General features: G+C 42.4%; 3 protein-coding genes across 4 annotated transcripts; 2 read left to right on the forward strand and 1 right to left on the reverse strand.

Annotated features, from left to right (window-relative positions):
- Nucleotides 1–9: 9 nt before the first annotated feature.
- On the forward strand, nt 10–7,625 carry stau1 (staufen double-stranded RNA binding protein 1). Of its 2 annotated transcripts, none has more exons than XM_084021015.1 (15): nt 10–212; nt 1,796–2,110; nt 2,326–2,447; nt 2,543–2,687; nt 2,810–2,966; nt 3,095–3,266; nt 3,355–3,450; nt 3,592–3,804; nt 3,885–4,028; nt 4,162–4,308; nt 4,411–4,486; nt 4,597–4,916; nt 5,021–5,143; nt 6,656–6,735; nt 7,278–7,625. In XM_084021015.1, the coding sequence occupies exons 2-15, from the start codon at nt 1,918–1,920 to the stop codon at nt 7,363–7,365; spliced, it is 2,076 nt and encodes a 691-aa protein (XP_083877141.1). In that variant the 5' UTR covers nt 10–212; nt 1,796–1,917; the 3' UTR covers nt 7,366–7,625. The 2 variants fall into 2 exon arrangements, with proteins under 2 accessions (XP_083877141.1, XP_083877142.1); XM_084021016.1 differs by having other exon boundaries at nt 2,813–2,966.
- A 1,046-nt stretch (nt 7,626–8,671) lies between these two features.
- On the reverse strand, nt 8,672–11,709 carry rdh20 (retinol dehydrogenase 20; the record flags this gene model as incomplete). Its single annotated transcript, XM_084029880.1, has 5 exons — nt 8,672–9,095; nt 9,183–9,314; nt 9,467–9,612; nt 9,751–9,849; nt 11,257–11,709. 5 exons carry the CDS (start codon nt 11,707–11,709, stop codon nt 8,975–8,977), a joined length of 951 nt encoding a protein of 316 aa, XP_083886006.1. The 3' UTR covers nt 8,672–8,974.
- A 2,767-nt stretch (nt 11,710–14,476) lies between these two features.
- Nucleotides 14,477–17,620, forward strand: LOC311022914 (somatomedin-B and thrombospondin type-1 domain-containing protein). Its single transcript, XM_084024531.1, has 5 exons — nt 14,477–14,753; nt 15,001–15,192; nt 15,830–15,908; nt 16,000–16,182; nt 16,940–17,620. The coding sequence occupies exons 1-5, from the start codon at nt 14,531–14,533 to the stop codon at nt 17,055–17,057; spliced, it is 795 nt and encodes a 264-aa protein (XP_083880657.1). The 5' UTR covers nt 14,477–14,530; the 3' UTR covers nt 17,058–17,620.
- Nucleotides 17,621–19,358: the final 1,738 nt, after the last annotated feature.

Genomic DNA, 19,358 nt, shown 5'->3' on the forward strand with positions numbered 1-19,358 from the left:
TCCGTGATGTCACTTCCTGAAGAGAGTATCAAGATCGGGCCATTCTCTTTAGTGTTTGCCCTGTTCTCCCAATGTCCACCTCCTCACCGCCCGCATTTTGATATAAAAACAACACAGACCGCCTCTTGAAACTGACCACTAACAAAAGCAAACGCTAGTAAACCAACGTGTGCTATGGAGTAACTTAGAAACTGAACAAAAGGAACGGCGAGGTGAGGTTTATTTTTTGGCAGCAACTTGTCGAGGGTCGGGGGTTTAAGCTAACGTCAGCTAGCGAGCAATTTCACCGGCTCCCCAGGAATCATTACGATACGTTTAATTAGCTCATAAGCTAGTGTCAAGTACTGGTGCTAACGAGATGACAGTTGCATCGTCTGGGAGACACCGCTGCTGCAGCCATGCAGCTTAATGTCGTGGATATTTCTGCTACAGAGGTTGTTAAGTCCAACCCTGTCACTGTAGCCAGGAAGCTAGGCGGCTAACGTGCTCCTCTGGGAAAGACACCCCGTCGGCCTGATTTAATTTAAAGCTGTGACCGTCCTACTGGCAGTAATGTCTGCTTGATGCATCTATATGCTCAACTCTTAATGCAGCATATAACCCAAGTGATGTGAGAAACAGCCACGTCTATGCCTTTGTGCAAGCTCCTTATTGGAAAAACAGCTAAGCTAGCTTAATTTTCTTCTTATTTTTGTGTCAAGAAAATGTTTAAGTTGACTTTTTGTTTATGAACAAGTTGGTTAATGTTGTCCAATTTTTTTATTAGCATGTTTAAATCAGTGCATAGGATTTTATCTGAATGAATGAAGTCGCAGCGATGCGTTCAAGTGCCTAACAACACCCAGAATTTATCAATACTTCTCCAAATGTGCATCTGCATGAGAACACGATTAGAAAGTTTTTACTGACAACCAGAGTGGCTTGAATTTACCGCAGAATAGTGATTTAAATGAAGCTGGCAGTGGTGGTTGACGTCGGTTTTGCTCTTGTTAAGTCACTTTACATTGTTTGGTTGTGCTCCATTGTTGTTGGCTCTTTAATGTTGGCATGCTGGGTGACATCCAGTATTCTGAGACCTCCTCTGATGCTGTGAATGCTCAGATGCATACATATTTGTGAAGGCTAGTCAGCTACCAGAATTCACATCTTGTCCTGCAAATTCATTAATGTGAAATGTCACATGCAAATTTTGCACAAATACTAGTGACGGAAATATTATTTGTTTGTTTTTTTCATACCATTAACAAAAGTGCAGACACGACACAACAGAAACATTCATTTGGATGTTTATTATACAGATTATGTATTTGTTGTTCATATGAGAGAACTAGACTTAGGGTTGTTTTCATTTTAACAATAATTTAAAGGTGATAAATGTATCCGTTTCCAGGTTTAAAGTTGAATCTGAGGGTGTAAAAGCTGCCTGTGAAGCTCAGTTAGCTGTGTTGCCTCACAGCAAAAAAGCCATTTAGCGGATCGGGTTTGCGAGCTGGGGGGCTTTCTGTGTAGATTTAGTGTTTTCTCCCCATCTGTGCATGGATTTACTCCCACAATCCAAACACAAGTAGGTTCAGTGATTTGGAAACGAAAGTGTTCATAGACGTGAATGTGATTTGTTTGTTTGACAGGCCTGTGATAGGCAGCATGCCCAGGGATTACTCTTTATCTTGCACATTGGGTGCTGGAGGGTTCCCTATCTGTGACAGACAATGTTCTTAGATCCATTTAAAATGTCATAATTTCCTCCATATGTAGAAATGGACACATTTACTTATCTTCTATCCTCACTTTCCAGGTAGCGCTTACATTCAGACCTCCTCAATCAACAGTTCCTCCTCCTTTGGCATTCACCATTGCTGCACTACAAAGTTCTTATCTTAACCCCGACCTACGATTGACTAAGCACGAACAACGAAGATGTCCCAGGTCCAGTTTCAGTGTCCGGCGAGTCCCATGCCTGCTGCCTCTGCCCCACTGCAGCTGGGGCAGCCACAGCCTGGCTACAGCATCCCCTGTGCCTCAGGCACCCTACCCTCGGAGAGTGCCAGCCAGCCAATCAGGAGCTCCGCTCTCCCTGCGGGCTCAGCCACTCCCTACAATACCACCACAGGTTTGGATTTGGACAGATGGGTTTTTGATTGTTGCAAAAGTATAAAGTGCTCTGTATGCCAGAGTCACTGCATTTGAAATATTTAGGATCGTATGATATTTGTTTGCAGGTTTATCGAGTCTTTCTCAGACTCTCTGTGTATTTGAAGCAACCCTTTTGTTTTTTTTTGTATTGTATTATTTAGTGTTTTGGATCTTGTTTTTGTTTTGTCACAGTATCAAACATGGCAAACCCTAAAGAGAAGACCCCCATGTGTTTGGTGAATGAGTTAGCCCGTTTCAACAAGATTCAACCTGAGTATAAGCTGCTTTGTGAGCAAGGACCAGCTCACTCCAAGGTACTTTGAGAGTCAAAAACGATGCTGTTGTGTTTTGTCACAAATTCATGCGAGTGATGGTAAATATTGTGTTTTCTGTCTCCTGCGTCTGTCAGATTTTCTCAGTTAGGCTCACAATGGGAGATCAGTACTGGGAGGCAGAGGGGACCAGCATCAAGAAAGCCCAGCATTCCGCTGCTGCATCCGCCCTCGCTGAGACGACACTTCCTAAGCCCACCGTGAGGACGCCTCGCAATACAGGCAAGAACCCAGGCGGGCTCCTCCCACTGACTCTGTCCAATCTCTTTCTTATGTTTGTTTACTGTTTTCTCACATGTAGTTTAATCTTTGGTTTGTTGGGTTTCTTTGTTTTGGCTCTGCAGTAGATGGCATGACACATACCATGGAGTTAAATGCACTATGTATGAAGCTTGGTAAAAAGCCTATGTATAAACCCATCGACCCATATCCGGGGATGAGACCACCAAACTTCAACTACAACGTCCGGGCTCCGGGACCTTACCAGCGCTCTATGCAACAGTGAGTTTGCTTTACTTGGAAGTTAGAAAAGCAGACATTTCCCCATATCTGACCTGATTTTGAATAATTTCTTGTTTGTTTTTGAGATGGAAAACCCAGTAACACTTGCTGATTTGTTTTGTGTCCAGGTACTATTACCCATTTCCTCCTGTGGGACCAATGATATATCATATGGAGCTTACTATCGGAGGCCAGCAGTTTATTGGGAAGGGACGCACGCGGCAGTTGGCCAAACACGATGCTGCCGCCAAGGCCTTGAAAGTGCTGCACAAGGAGCCAATGTTACAACAGTTGCCAGTGGTGAGAGAAGAAGTGCACACTGAGCATGAAATAGTGGTCGAGAGCCCGTGTGCCCCCCCCCGCTTAATCTACGTTCTGCTCTTGACAGATGAATGGAGAGCCAGAGGAGGAGAACCTCAACAAATCAGAAATCAGTCAAGTGTTTGAAATTGCACTAAAACGCAACTTACCCGTCAACTTTGAGGTGATTTTACATTTAATTTCATTAGTGTTCATAGAAAGACATTAGTTCACTGTTATGTAGACATATTCCAGTTCGTTATCCAGTTTAATAATCGAACAATAATGCTCCCCTTCATTATGATTGGTCATTGTTGTTTCCCAGGTTTTAAAGGAAGAAGGCCCTCCCCATATGAAGAGTTTTGTGGTGCGTGTTACAGTCGGGGAGTTCTCTGGAGAAGGCGAAGGAAAGAGTAAAAAGATTGCCAAGAAGCTGGCAGCTGCAGCGGTGCTGGGGGAGTTGAAGAGGCTACCCCATATACCCAATGTGGAAAAAATATTGCCACGCATCAAAAAGAAAACCAGATCCATCATCAAGGTAATGTAACCAGTCGGCTGCAATCAGAGTAATCAGTAGAGACTCTTCATTGCGTGATCGTCGACCTGTCACGCCAACAGCTGCAGACCAGCCCAGAATACGGCCAGGGGATGAATCCCATCAGCCGCCTGGCTCAGATCCAGCAGGCCAAGAAGGAGAAGGAACCCGAGTACAGCATGGTGACGGAGAGAGGTCTACCTCGGCGCAGGGAGTTTGTAATGCAGGTGATCCAACAGCAGCGGAAGAGCGCAGTTAGCTTTACTGAAGCGACATTTGTCTTCGTTTTCCTCTGCGTTTGCTTAATTTCTCTGCCTTTCTGTTTTTCCCTCTGTTTCCCCTGCATGTTTCCTGGTCCAGGTGACAGTGTGCGGCCAGACCGCAGAGGGAATGGGACCTAGTAAGAAGGTGGCCAAGAGGAATGCAGCAGAGAAAATGCTGGACCTCTTAGGATATAAAGTGCCTCAGCCTCAGCCCCCGAAACCGGCGCTCAAAACAGATGAAAAGGTACTGCCACTCCTTTTTATCAAGCAAGTCCAGAGCAAGTAAAGATGGCAGACAAGAAATATTTAATATCTGTGACAAACCTTCATTCCATCATGTATTTAGACCCCAGTGAAAAAACCTGGTGATGGGCGTAAAGTGACCTTCTTTGAACCTGGCTCTGTAGAGGAAGTGGCAATGAGTAAGTGTCAATAGACCTGCTGGACTCAAATATGTGTTAGCAGTCATACTGTTTAAGCATTTCCATTGTGTGAATACGCTTTAAAAACAAAAAAACGTTTCCGTTTGAAGGTTCCAAGGAGGAGGAGTTCCGCATGCCTTACTTGAGCCACCAGCAGCTGCCTGCAGGTATCCTGCCCATGGTCCCTGAAGTGGCTCAAGCAGTCGGGGTCTGCCAAGCATCCATGGCCAAGGACTACAATCGACCTGCACCAAACCCAGGCATGGCCACAATCACTGCCATCATTGCCAACGAGCTGCTTTACGCAGGGACCTCAATGACTGCGGAGACTATCCTAAAGAACAAAAATAATCTGAACCAACTGCCCCACGGACCCCTCACCAGGCCTTCGGAACAGCTCAGCTTCCTTGCATCGGTGCAGAACCTGCAGGTAACTGATGGCATGTTCTCCTGCTGCGGTTCAGTTAGTGTATGTGCATTTGATTTAGACAAAAAAGGTGAAGATTTGCTTATTATTATCATATTTGCTTGCAGGTGGAATACAAAGACTTTCCCAAAAACAATAAGAATGAGTTTGTGTCGCTGATTAACTGCTCCTCCCTGCCTCCACTCATCAGTCACGGGATTGGGAAAGATGTAGAATCATGTCACGATATGGTGAGTTTTGGGGGTTTTTTAAACTAGAAAATGGAATTCTGTTTAACAACCTTATGTCTAGAATGCCTCCATCTGAACTCGCAGTGTGAGGAATTGTGTTTGAGCTACATTTGCTATTAGAGTAGAGAACTTTATTGCCAAAATTCAAAATGTGGGAGTATTTGGATGTATTTGGATGGACAAGACAATCGTTAAAAAAAAAAAAAAAAAAAAAAGCAGGGCTATTTTACTATATGGATCATGGGGCCGGACATTTTTCCCTGACCTACTCGACCCCATATGGCCTCCTGGATTAACACCTCTTTTTTTTTTGTCTTTGTGTTTATGGGTACAATTTCTGACATACACTCCAGATATTACACGTATTTTTCTTCTGTTGATCTTTGCTCGTCACCCTGGGCGCCTGGTTATGTTTCAAAATAGGGTACCAAATATGGCGCGTACTGAAAAAATATTGTAATTTAAAATTCCCTACCATTCTACGCCACCTAAACATTTGGATTAAGTCAAGAAACAGCCACGTGCACTAGGTGAGTTACATTGAGGGTGCTATGAAAACCAAGTATGCATCATGAATGGCAGATTGACAGACCGGTTCTGAGCAAAGTGTGCACATAATCACAGTAACTCACTCTCACTGCTGTATTTGTGTGGAGAGGAGAGGTATGGATGCTGTGCTGCTGACTCAGATTACTCTACAATATGATAGATTTCCGTATATTTCTCACTTTCAACCTGATGGTCTGAATAAGTTGCTGCTGCTCCGACTCTTCTGTCCGCCTGTTTTTTTTCTTCATTACTAAAAATCATCCATGCTTATTTGCAGGAGGCAGGATGAAAGCTGGTAAACGTTACCTGTTAGCAGCCGGGGGGCAGGACAGTCCTGCCAAGCTAAATAACAGCTAGCAAGCAGAGGTTGCATTCATTTACATTATGATTTACATTATTATGGATTCAAGCTTTATTCAGTAAAAATGGCAATTGGGCAAAGGGGAAATTATGTTATCATGATTTGTTGAAATGAAATCTTGTAAAAAAAAAAAAAAAAAATGTTTGGCAATAAACTCAAATATGCCGTTGTTTAAAAGGGATGTTTCTCAGATAAATTCCAACACTAGAAGTAGCTAACACCTAATTAAAACTACTAATGCCAAGGATTTTTTTTATTAAATGTTGAAAAAGAAAAAGTCACATTTTTTTAATTGTATCTTATGCAAATAACTACTAGATGACAACAACAAAGTAAAAGGATAACAATGATGAGTGGATTGTTCTTCCACTGGCTGCATCAAAACAATACAACAATGCATGATACCCAGCATTTAACAGTCAAATTAAATAAATGTGCATTCAAATCAGTGGTGTAGTTGTTTGCAGAATGTCCTATTAATCAACCCTTTAATGGTATTCTTAATTGGTCGGGGGCTTAAGGGGAAGGGTTAATGATGGGATGAAGGATTTCTTGTATTCATCTCCCTGGCCACTGTGATAACCTTTACCTCACCTCTACAGGCCGCATTGAATATACTGAAGCTGCTCTCGGACTTGGACCAGCAGCCGAATGAAAGGACCGGAAATGGACCAGTCTCTCGGTAAGCTGGTACAAACTCTCCACGTACGAACAGCGGTGTTTACAATAAGCCCTTCATTCGGCTAATAATCCTCACGAGTAATCAGAATAAAACGCCTCATGTAAACACTTCAATCAGCATGAAATGGCTTCTTCTAAAGATCGTCTTTGTCACCTGTGCTCTCTGCTAATTGTTAAGTGCTGCCTGTTTCCCAGGGAACCTTGGGAGATAATGTTCACTTTCTGAATATAAACAGAAGGCACTGTGGTTTGTAATAAAAAAAAACAAATGATGTCGTTCTAAAAGGACAGCAGAACACTTAGTAACTGTTTCAGACGCTCAACATGGCCATGGGTTGATTTGCTGCTTTTGTATGTAAAAAAAAAACACACTTTTATTTCTTATTATTGTGTAAACAGAACAGTTTTATGAGCTTTTTCAACTCACATATAAATGCTTCTGTGTGATTTATAAATGATGTACATTTGGATGACTAAACACTGGTTCACGTTCATATTTTGGGATGAACTATTAACGGCGTATATGTGATTTGTTCTCCACAGGTGTGGCAAGCAGGAAATGGACGGTGACTTGCACCTCAAACAGGCTAACTCAAGCACATTGGCACAGACCCTGGATGGCACTGTTTAGATGATCAGGTTTGGTTGTCTGTAAAAGCACTAGAGAAAACTCAGACACTGTGTTCTTAATTTTTTTCGAAGGCTACAGGAAGTTTCAGTCACTGTAGACTCTAAACCATCATTGTCATATTCACCGTTCCATAACAGTTAAATAAGATTGATAGGAAAAAAAATAGCTTTCTCCCCTTAATTTTGTTTAATTGTACACAGTATTTATTTTGTTGCTTTGTAGAAAAAGTAGCTGCATCCTAGTCAAGGAGTTGGGGGGTTTACTTGGCGGAGAGAGAGAAAAAAAAGAAGTGTTATAACTGTGAATTCTGTTGGGTTTTACCTAGAACTTGTGGTCCTCTTTGTGAGACATTCTTGTTCTTGATTTTAAGTATTTTTTTACATTTTATCCCCCGCTGAGCTCGCTCATTAAACACGATGTAAAAGGTTTGGACCTTCTTTGTCTAGGGTGCAGCTGGCGAACCTCTGTTGATTTTCCTAGAGTGCTTTATATCAACAACCACAAGTGAAGTGTTATTGACATTACCATGTAGGGCCGGGAAGAATTCGTGGCTAAATGTAGCGTGTGATGTAATGTGACGTTGTCTCTGCTGTGTGTGAACAGGGATGTTTTCCCTGTTGCGTCAGTTTTTCCCGATACGCCATTTTCCTCCCATATGTCAAACCTCCCTTCTCTCCGCTCACCATGGTAATTAAACTTATGTGCTTCCACGCACAAAACAAAGACGTCTGTTATGTTGTCTCCTTCTTTACCCGCCAATAACGGAACTAGTTGTGGTAATTTAACATTATCAACTTTTCTCTGTTGTGGCAAAACCGCTGAAAAGCAATTTCGTTGTTTAACGTTATTTTGTATGCATTCGCCATATATTATCTTGTGTATCATTTAAATTTGATGAATGATGGTGATTCTGCTCATACAACTCGTCGTTCTGATTCTTGTGATAATGTTTGTGTTGTAGAAAATAAAAAAGCACCTTAACTTTTATCAGAATTTAGCTGCAGAACATTTCCGTCACATAACGGATTCAGTGATTCATTTGGACACAAGGCTAAAATTAAAGAGGAATAAAGTTTTTATCCTTGTGCCCAAACATGAATTTATTCTTGGACATCAGTGAGGAAAGTGGAAAAGAAAATGGAAAAAATGATGTATTGCATCTCAAGGAATTAATCAAAATGACATTCGAGAACCGGTTCTTGATGCTCCATTTCTTACTGCTAGTGTCGCCTTTATCAGTGTTTTCACTCTTTATGCTAATTTGCATATCTTGTGAAGTTTCCCAGAAAATAAAAGAAGTGGTTTTCAATCCATTTTATTTATGTAAACATAATACAGCACAATAAGTTGCAGATATTAAAGACTCTCCCATTCCCCTGTTGACCCGTCCAGGATGTGTAAACTTCTTCTTCATTCTTACTGGAATGTTTTTGGGGTGCTGATGACCACTTGGCTGAGTCGTCATCTAGTACACACTTCTGAATGATTAGCCCATCCTTACTGAATCCTGGCCCACTGCTTTCCATACAGTTCTTTTTGTAAAGGACACCTCATTTTAATTTAAAAGTTTTGACTCCATAAGGTTCTATTAGCTGTATTAAAGGTGCAACTATGCAACCATAACGGAGCCGTTAGACGCTTGTTTCTTCTTGGCGTCGATGAAGGGGTACATGCACTTGTCAGACCCCATGAAACGATACGTAACCACATTGGATTCCCATGGCAACAATCTGAAAAAGAACAAATGACTGAACATCAGCTGCTAAGCAATGAAAGTGCATAAATATATAAATCAGAGGATACAGCTTTGTACTTACGCTCTGGAGAGGAAAGGCAAGTATGTGAGGCGAGGAATGCACACTAACGGCTGGTCTACCAGGATGGCGTTCATGGCCTGCTCCACACAGTACTGGGGATCCAGAGGGGGGAGGAGCAGTTCCACTTCCTCCCTGTTGGTGGCACCAGAGAACAAACGGGCGGTCACTTATGTGTTAGCATTTTGACAGCAAAACAGTAGAATGCCACATCAATACAACCATATTGAGTGCTGCATAGATAGGAATTGAATTGTGCACACAAACGTAACATTTTGTCGGCGTACCGTATCTTGCAGCCGTCAAACATGCCTGTGTTGACGATGTAGGGACACACCAGAGTAGTCTTCACTCCGTCCACCTCCTCAGCCAGCAGCTCGTGGGCCAGAGACTCGTGGAAGCCTACTGCAGCAAACTTACTGGCACAGTAATCCTGTCTCAAGCAAAAACTTGTACTGAATATTGACAAAAACCGTGTGAAATATCCCAGACCTACTCAGGCTACTTTTTATTTTGTGATATGTATTTGAATTTGATGCTTTGTTGGGGTTTTTTTCGCTCCCTCGTTCACCTCCACGCAAGCTGTGCTGAAGAGACCGAGGACGCTGGCGATGGTGACGATGTGTCCGTGATTCTGGGCCTTCATCTGAGGGAGGAAGGCCTTCACTGTCTGAGGCACACACACACACACACACACACGTACACACACACACACAGAGTGTTAGATTGCAGCAGGTTAATGTGGCAACAAACCATGCAGTGTTCATACAACTTAAATGTTGCTCAATATGAAGGAAGCTTATGTTGCTGGAGCGGCTTCATGTTAAGAGGATTTCTGTGAGAATATACTGTATGGTCCATTGTGTGAAGGGGATAAAGGTGTTAACGCAACACATTTCACATGTCGTATGGAACCGGCTCCGTATAACAGCTGGTGCTGAAGAGATCGTGACATTCAAGCATCATTTCCAGCTCTGTACATGAATCATCGACCGTGTTCGACAAGCAAAACGGGCCAGATTTGAATTTGAGAAATTAAACAGTTAATCAGGGATCACAAGGGGAAAAGGTGGCACACCATCAAAGCAGTGTGTGTTTATTTAAAAAAAAATTATTACATGTGTTCAACATTCACATGTAGATGTTGGTAATTTTATTGATTTATTAATATATATATATATATATATATATATATATATATATATATATATATATATATATGTGTGTGTGATTTACTGCTAAACACTTAATCTAGGATGCCTCAGAATGTTGTTTTAATAAAATATGAACTCTTGATAGAATTCCACTTTTTTTTTTACTTTGACAAGTTATTGAAATTGAAATTTGATTTGTCTTCTGTGGATATAGTATTTATTAATATTGGCACAAATATTCCTCTTCACATAGAAGACATTCTGTGACCAAATGCTTGCATTATAAAAGGATATTTGCACAGATTTGGGCATGTAAGATTCTAGTTTGTCTATGGATCCATTACCAAGTCTGATACAGAGGAGGGATCTTCTCTTTTCTATGGTCACAAACAAATGATCAATATATTGGCAACATAGGCATGTCTAGCCCGTGTTTAGGGGTGCTTTAGAGTCTCAGCACCCCTACAAATATTGCATAGATAAATGCGATATAAAAATAACAGTCCATGTTTGCTTAAACATGGTCAAAAAACCATAGACAGTACTTATGGTTTACTTTAAATCCACTTTCTCTCTCTCTCCGTTCACCCCCTACCTCAATAACTTTTCATTTTAATACTTTAATAATTTGTAGTACTTTGTAAAACCAAGTGATGTTTTTTTTGGCTCAGCATTAAGGTAAGAGCATTCACAGTGATTTCCCCAAAAGTCTGATGTTATTCACAAATGCTCTGTTTGGCATCATGAGTTGTTGTATGAACAGGATTTACCCCTCTTACATAACTAGAAATTAAATTATTCTTCTGGATGAGCAGATTAATAATAATAATAAGGTTTTATCTGTGCTGAGTCGACATACACCTAAATACCCCTCCATGTTTCATCTGAGGTGTGTGATTGGTGAAATCAACACATCTTCTCACCCAGAAGAGGGCATGGCAGTTGACCTTCATGGTCCTCTCCATCAGCTCGTCGGGGCAGTCTAACATGCGCTGCCCGGCCACCACGCCGGCGTTGTTCACCAGCATCGTGACGTCCCGGCCCAGCTCCTTCCGCACCAGGTCTGCGCTGCGGTACACGTCCGCCCTGTCGGTCACGTCCACCGTGTAGGCGTGCGCCTTGCCGCCCATCTCGCGCACCAGCTCGGCCGTCCGCTCGTTGGAGCCGCGGTCGACGTCCCACAGCACCACCTCCGCCCCGTGCCTGGTGAACTGCTGAGCGAAGAGTCGACCCAGGCCGCCGCCCGCCCCGGTGATCAGCACCAGCTCGCCGTCGATGGGCTTGGTGCGCGGGCGCATCACCACGCGCACCGAGTTGCGCAGGATGAAGTAGATCACGTCCAGCAGCATCATCTGGAGGTCCATGAGAAAAATCATTGTGGATCTAGTCTACAGCTGCCGGGCTAGATTGTAAGGACCAGTATGAAGGTGTTTCCTTCAGTCCTGCTGAGTGGAAATGATGCAGAGGCCAAGCTGGTGTGACCCTCGGCCTCCATCTGGGGTTCATTTAAACACTCTCCTCCCGGATTAGAGGAAATACCCTGAGCTCCTAATGAAACCGCTGTTGTTGTAAGGTGTGACTGTAGGCCTTTTCACCATTACTGAGGGAAATACCATGTTAAAGATTCTTAGAGTCTTTGTGGGGCATAATCAAAAGTTCACAGCTTGCACAAGCTGTACACGTGAAACTAGGCTATACTATGATTACACATAAGTACAAGAAAAACTGGCATATTTATGTAAAATATCTGCATTATGTGTACATGAAAGCACAAGTTGGTCTTCGGGTTAAACAGAAGTAAAAACCTGTAAGTGCTCACATTGAGGTGAAGAAATTAAATGGGACATATTGTGGATTTTTCACCATTTCACTCTCTATTAGTTCCCCATAACGACCATCTACAGCACTCCAAAATTCCCATTTATTTGCGTTTTGTTCCTGAATCCAGCCTCATATTTACCAGGACTAGTATTTATACTATTTTATGTAATAGGCCTACAGAAGTAGTGAGACTAAAGCTCTGTGAGATAAAGTTTCCATGTTTGGTTCACTGTTCAATGCTTTGGTTCCCAGATCTACCTAAATGAGAACATAAGGAGATTAGTGAACTGTAAATCTCTGCATTGTTACTTACGTCCCAAGAATGCAGCTTGTTGTGAATCACGTTTTTGTTTCGTTCTTTCTGCGTATGCACGTGAGCCACATTTACAGAATTATAAGAGCGAATTTGAATCGGGAATTTAATTTCACTGGTTTGAGAGAGCGAATCCATCACAGTGATCACCTGTGATGTTATACTTGCATCTTGAACCAGCAATGTTAAATATAGTTATATCCTGAAGAAATCGAACAACAGCATTTTAAAGTGGAGCATTTTGTCTCACAACATGTGAGAACAAATATATATTTCCTTTTTATACAGAATATATTTACAGAAATAAGGCACAGCTGTGAGAAGGAGGATCGTTTAAATACTGCCAAGAAAGTTGCCCTGCTGTGACTTGTTGAGCAACACAGCAGCACAGATCACATCAGAGTGCCTTAAATCTGGTGGTAAAACCTGAATATTGGCTTTACTGCTCAGGTGATGTGGATCCAGTGTGGAGCTGTTTGTGATCGTTTGCCAGAAAGTTTCCCCCATTGGATATGTCTTAAAAAAAATCATGTATTGTTGTAGCATTTACTGGCGGGGAGCCATCCAACCCTGAGCCATTTCTGTCTCTTCAGGATCAAATCTGTGCAACTTCATAGAGACGACCCCTGGTTCAAATGTGGACAACGATAAGTCATTTTGTTGTGAGAACTGCTTTAGAAATGAAGATTATTTTTAAAAGAATATCTTCAAATTCACAGATTTGAATTGATGTTAACAGAACTGTGTGGATTTTGTGCTGACTGTCTGTTTACTGGAGCACTAGATGCTCGTTAGGGGCCACACATAGGGAGAGGAATCCTCAGCTGTCATAATGCTTTTTCCACTCTGTCTAGATATATTTACCCCAATTTTAAACTTGAGCTTGTTGCAGTTTGAGCAGTTTGGGCAGTAAAATCATTCAGCTCACCCCTCTTTTTGTTCCTATCTCCTCCCCCGACACACACGACACAAGGCTCCTGGGTGGAAGCCTGCACTGTCCTCACTGTTGTTCTTTTTGCATGAATAACCTCAGCCATGGGAGTTTCATTAATCCAGTCTTTTCACATGTTGGGGCACACGTGGGCCTGGGAAGCTGCATGGCTGCTTCACCAGGGGGAGAGAGAGCCTCTAACCAAACAGACAGTTTTTCACTGTGGTTTTGCAAGTGAGGGTGGATTTTTCATGAAATTGTAATGATCATTTTTACAGAAAATGTATCCCAGTGGGGTTCTGTACCTTACTTTTCCTGTTTGTTGTCTACTGCCCATCAGGGGGCCACTCCTCTGGTTGCAAAGAGCCCATCAGATTGCATGAAAGTCGGTGAGAAAATGACCCTTGATTTTTGAAACTTGATTTCATATCTCAGTAAATATTGTCAGCATCTCAAACACTAGTTTAAAGTCTTCTCCAGTACAGCGTGGTGTCTATTTTGTAGGCGGTCGCTACCACGGCCTCGCTAATGTCGCTACCACGGTTCCAATGCAATTAGCTAAGATTACTTTTACATATAACATCCTCGAACTATGGAGGCTAACGTAGTTAACAGCTTCACAGATGCAGTAAGGATGCAGCTCTGCCGCTTGTGTTTGTCGGATCCACCCGTCGCTCCTCCACAGTCCAAATATGGTCACTTCTGTTCACTGGTTGCAAAAATCGAAGATGGTGACGGCCAAAATGAGTTTGAGTCCACGTAAACACGGTGGGAATAGTTTTATTTTTTCTGAAGCAATACATTCGGTGAAGTAGCAAATAAAGTCCTGTGAAACTAGTTATTGTCATAATTATTATGAGTTGTATATTAATCTATTCTGAAGCTTGCCTAATGGATTTACTTGTAGATGAGCCTAAAACACTTCCACTCCAGTGGTGAACTGTCCCTTTAAGAGATACATGAATAACTTCCAACTCACCGACTTCAACTCCCGTTGCTGACCTCACCGACCACACATCATAGGAGATAACATTAAGACTTTGAAGCACTTTGACGGGACTTTGAAACTCCCCTCTGGTGAGTAACGTCACGTTATCATTAAACCCGTTAAATAGTTCCGAGAGTAATAACGATGAGGAGCCGCTCCGTCGCTCCACTTTGTCTCTTGGCGTCCTTGATCCTGGTCGGTCCGTGTGAGTCCGGCTGCCGGGAAACGGGTCTGTGTTGCTCCGGCCGGGACCCGTCATGCATCAGCGACGGATGGAGGTCCGACCGGTCCTACGGCACCTGCTACTGCGACCAGGCCTGCGTCTCCACGCTGGACTGCTGCCACGACTATGAGACCGCCTGCCCAGGTCTGGTACCAAATATGAAATCCCATAGAATCCATTACAGAACGGAGTGTTGATGATGTTTGAGTTCTCAATTAAAGTATCTTCATCACATAGGAAAAACAGACCAATAAACACAAACAGAAGCAATATAATTGCTTTTAGAAATTGTTATAATAAGTGTTTATAGTAAGATGATCCCATTAAGGAGGACTGACATTAAAGTGGCATCAACATCTCACAACTGGTTTTGTCTCTCCCCCCCCCTCAGGGCTGTCCTGTGTGGTGAGTGAGTGGACCGAGTGGTCCGGTTGTGCCGAGCCCTGCAGGGCCACGGTCCGCAGGCGGACCAGGGAGATCCTGCAGGAGCCGCTCAACGCCGGTAAACCCTGTCCCCACGTGGAGGAGCAAGCCGGCTGTGCTGAGTACGGGGACCAGGAGGGGGACTGTCACAATCCACTTGGTGAGGGGAAAAATAACAAATCTTGGACTACTTATCCTGTCAACCAGACGACAGGATGAGTGATGCTGCAAGTTATGAATGATGGCTGGCTTAAAGGGCCACTTGGGTAAAAGTGTGATTAGGTCACATCTGAATTAATAGCTGGGACACACTGCAATGTTAAAACATACAATAATCATACACTTGCATCCAATTAACTTAGAAGACAGCTCATTACACATCTGATTGTGGTATTTTTTATTCAATGAAACAGGAAGTCTCTCTCTCACACACACACACACACACACACACACACACACACACACACTCATGCAAAATGTGTGTTTAGGAAGAAGTGCAGAAATACTGATTTGGACAACCCATTCTCTCCATTGAAAAGCATTCATACAACCGCAACCGAATGCCATTATGTTGTTGTGTGAGTGAAGGGGGGACTGATGGGGGTCTTCAGACATACTGTAGTTGTATATGTGGCTTGATTTATGACCAGGACATATATATGATGAATCACATGAGCACGGCTTGCCAGGCTGTTTCACACCAGAGAATCACCCTTCCATCAACACTCCCCCCCGTGCTCATTTTAAATGTATGAGGTTTTGCAACATACATTGAGGGTAATGTTCTCCCTCTGCAGTCCCAGCGCTGATTATCACGGGAGGCTATGGCAACGCCAGGAAGAAAAGAGACATCCCCGAAAGCAGCGACATCATAGGGTAACAAGTTCACAGAGTGTTTTTCACATGTCCTCATGTGTTATATGTAGTCTGAGTTTGGTTGATGTGTGTGTTTTTGTGTGTAAAATAGGTATTGTGTCCAGTTTAAGTTGACCTCTCTGACGAACGGATGCCAGCAGAGTTCGGGCCCACACACCCGGTGGATGCAGCACCTGAGGGAGGGGCACCGCGTCTGTGTGGAGTGCCAGCCGCCCGCACTCGCTGCTGGACAGACGCATTGTGCCGGAGACGGAGAGGAAAACGACCAGGCCAGGTGAGAATGGAACAAACGGAGAATTTGCTTCGTGAGATTATTTGAATATTTCAAGAAAAAAAAACCTGTTACAACTTCCTTGCTTTTTTTTTAAATTTAAACAAAAATGGATTAAAAAGAAGTTGTGTTTTGAGGGCTCACATTTTTTATTTATTTAGAGAGCATCACGCATTTAAGCTGGTGTTGTTCAGGACATGTTAATGGCCAGAAGGGATAGATAAGGTATTTGTTTTTACAGCCCAGGCGAGTGTGTATTCAACCATGAAATTAGCTTGGAGTTCATTTTTGCTCCCATGTAAATAAACACAGTGTTGCTCACAACACACCAATAAAAGGGGACCTTCCGGTCTCACCCTGTGATTCTGTAATTACCAGCTAAAAACCGTAGAGCGCATGAGTAAATTACAAAGTAACTGTGGTCTATTTGCTTGATGCACAACACACAGGATACACAGGACTCACGTTTACCACCAAGATGTCTCCTTCTTCTTTTCTGCCTCTGTAAGCATATCGCTGCTTATCTCGCAGCATTACCGCCACCAGTGGATCAGTGGAATAGTGTGTTGGCATGAATGTTTATCATGTTGGTGGCAAACTGCTAAACTCCACAGGGAATTTTAAAACCCAAATACGAATTTAAACCCGAACTGTATCATGGATATGGATCTCTTAGATCTGATTGTAGCAACGAGGACTGCCACTAGATGGCGATATTGTTTATCACTTGGATTTAAAGAGAAGTCTTGTCTCCCTGCAGAAGCCAGTCTCTCCAGTGGCAGGCGGTGGGAAACCCTCGATGCAGGGGGGTGTGGAGACGCGTGGGGAGGCTGAAAGCTTGTTCCTGCCCAACAGCCCACAGCTTCCTCTTCATCTAACACTCGCCTGCACATGTTTACTCAAGCTGGTGCATGAAGAACAATCTTCCGGAATAATTCGAACTAGAATAATAAATACTGGTCACAGCACGGTGCTCAGTCGTGCCTTCTTCAGATAAGTGAAACCACATTTGTTTTATTAACGTGGACAATGAAAATTTCCTATTCCTTAATCAGAATATAATACATTTATTGTCCTTTCCGCTCAACAAAAAAAAGAAAAGAAAAAAGAAAACTTGAATAGTACATATTCCCATTTTTGGTTTGCATCAAAAACCTCCAATTAACAGTAAGAGAGTCAGAAATGCCTAATCAAAATGTAAAGTGATCTGATTTATTTCATTTTTAGTCATCCAAGGGAAATGTTGCTTTTCTTAAGAAATAGAAATATCTTGGGACATTGAGACACTTTTTTTTTTTTTTTTTAAACATGACAAGTACTGGCTCTGTGTGAATCACAACCAGTCACAACGCCAAAGTTACAACATGCACTGAACAATAGAACATTTATACAGAAACAACAGCATAGAAAGTCAACAGGTAAAAATGAGTTGTTGGTTGTTTTTTTTTTTTACAAAACAGACAGCCTCGGGACCTACAAACAACATTATATAAGAGCTGGCTAGTTCATTCAAATATCTTCTTTTTTTCAATTCCCTGGAAACTTTACAAATACTGATGGCTTAGGCAAGGTTGGGGTCAATTCCTCTGAGAGCTTAAAGTGTAGAAAAAAATATAGTTTGTGTTTTTTTTTTAAATTTTGTACTAGTTTTAATTAGTCTCATGCTCTAATACTGGTTCCTTTTGTGTGTCATGTGCGAGGTGTGTTTTAGTCCATCAAGACATCCTGAATCGACCCCAACCCCGTAATACAATGTTAGATTCAGAGAAGTGGAATTGGGCTACTTGCTAAAGCACTGGTTCTCACTGGGTTTTCAAAAGTACCGCGTCATTGGAAAGGATCGATGGGGCTCTGACATAAAATGGAAAAATACTTCAACCTCTTTACAGTGAAGTTTAGCAGCTAACGTGACAACCGAGTTCATAGGTTTCAACTAAATGCATCTACAGTCTTGTTATGGAAACGTTTGAGAATCTGTGCTCTTCTTCGTAGTTTGTATCAATAAATGAGAACTAAAACAAATCACTTGATTGTGTTTTCCTCTTAAAGCATGATGGTTAGTCTTTTAAACGACTCCACAGGGATCTCTGTGAAATGAAAAGCTCTTTTAGCCTTCTAGATTGTGTTAATTCCAATGCCTCCCTTGGAAAACGGAGGGTAGTGAAGTGAAATAAAAAACAAGGATGGCTTTTAAAAGTAAAATCATGTTTTGCTTTGTGCGATGGTGATATCAGGTCACAGTATCACAGTCAGGTATCAAATCAAAATCATGCTTTTTCTTTGCGCTACCTTGTCTAAAAACGTAGCAGTGTCAACATTAGAGCCAGGATTTCAGTGTGTATGCACATGGTTGTGCATTTGTGTAATATTTGCACATAATAAATAAAATAATGCTTGCTGTCTATTCATGAGATATTGATTGTCATCATTGTTGAGTTATTTTAGTGAAACGTGGTCCCTGGGGGTGGAAGTAAATAAATACAATTACTCCTGTTTCTGTAACATGTAGCTTAGTTTAAAAAAAATAATTAAATCTGTATTTTTACTTAGCCTAGCCTAAGCTACATTTCAAGTCGCATCGTTACAGAGTAAACACAAAAGTCACGTGACACAAAAGTCCTGATAAACAGTGAGAATGGAACAGAAGAAAGTCGAAAGACAGCTACAACAGAGAAGAAGCTGCAGGTGTGTCTGTGGCCACAGGGGGGCAGAGCTCCAGGTAGGAGCACACCGGAAATGATTACCATAGAAATGTTTGTGTTCGCAGCGGTAGCCGCGTTACTCGCTAGCATCTCACACATCACAATCGAAATTTAGCGTCACATGGGGGCTGTGGTTGTGAATTACATTAATGTATCTCAGCATTGTTGCAAAAAAAGTGTTAATTAATGACTAAAATAATGCACCATAGGGCAAACACGATGTTCGCGACATTAAGAGTAGCCGAGGTCTGGCTAACATGCTAATAGCCCTTGCTATGCTAGTAGTGACTTGGGTTTTTTGGACTTTTTTTTAACCGTTAACCACTGACGCTAGGGAGAGCCCCATTCAGTGGGACCAGAGAGGCCTGGTGGGTCATGGTTTTACTCTGCATTGAGTATGAACGAGTAGAGGTCTTGAACCAGGGGCAGATCGCGGGGGGACTTCGCGGTTCCGTTCAAACAGGTGAGTACTCTGCG

Source organism: Eutrigla gurnardus, assembly GCF_963514095.1.
Source record: "Eutrigla gurnardus genome assembly, chromosome: 2".
Classification (NCBI taxonomy): Eukaryota; Metazoa; Chordata; class Actinopteri; order Perciformes; family Triglidae; genus Eutrigla; species Eutrigla gurnardus.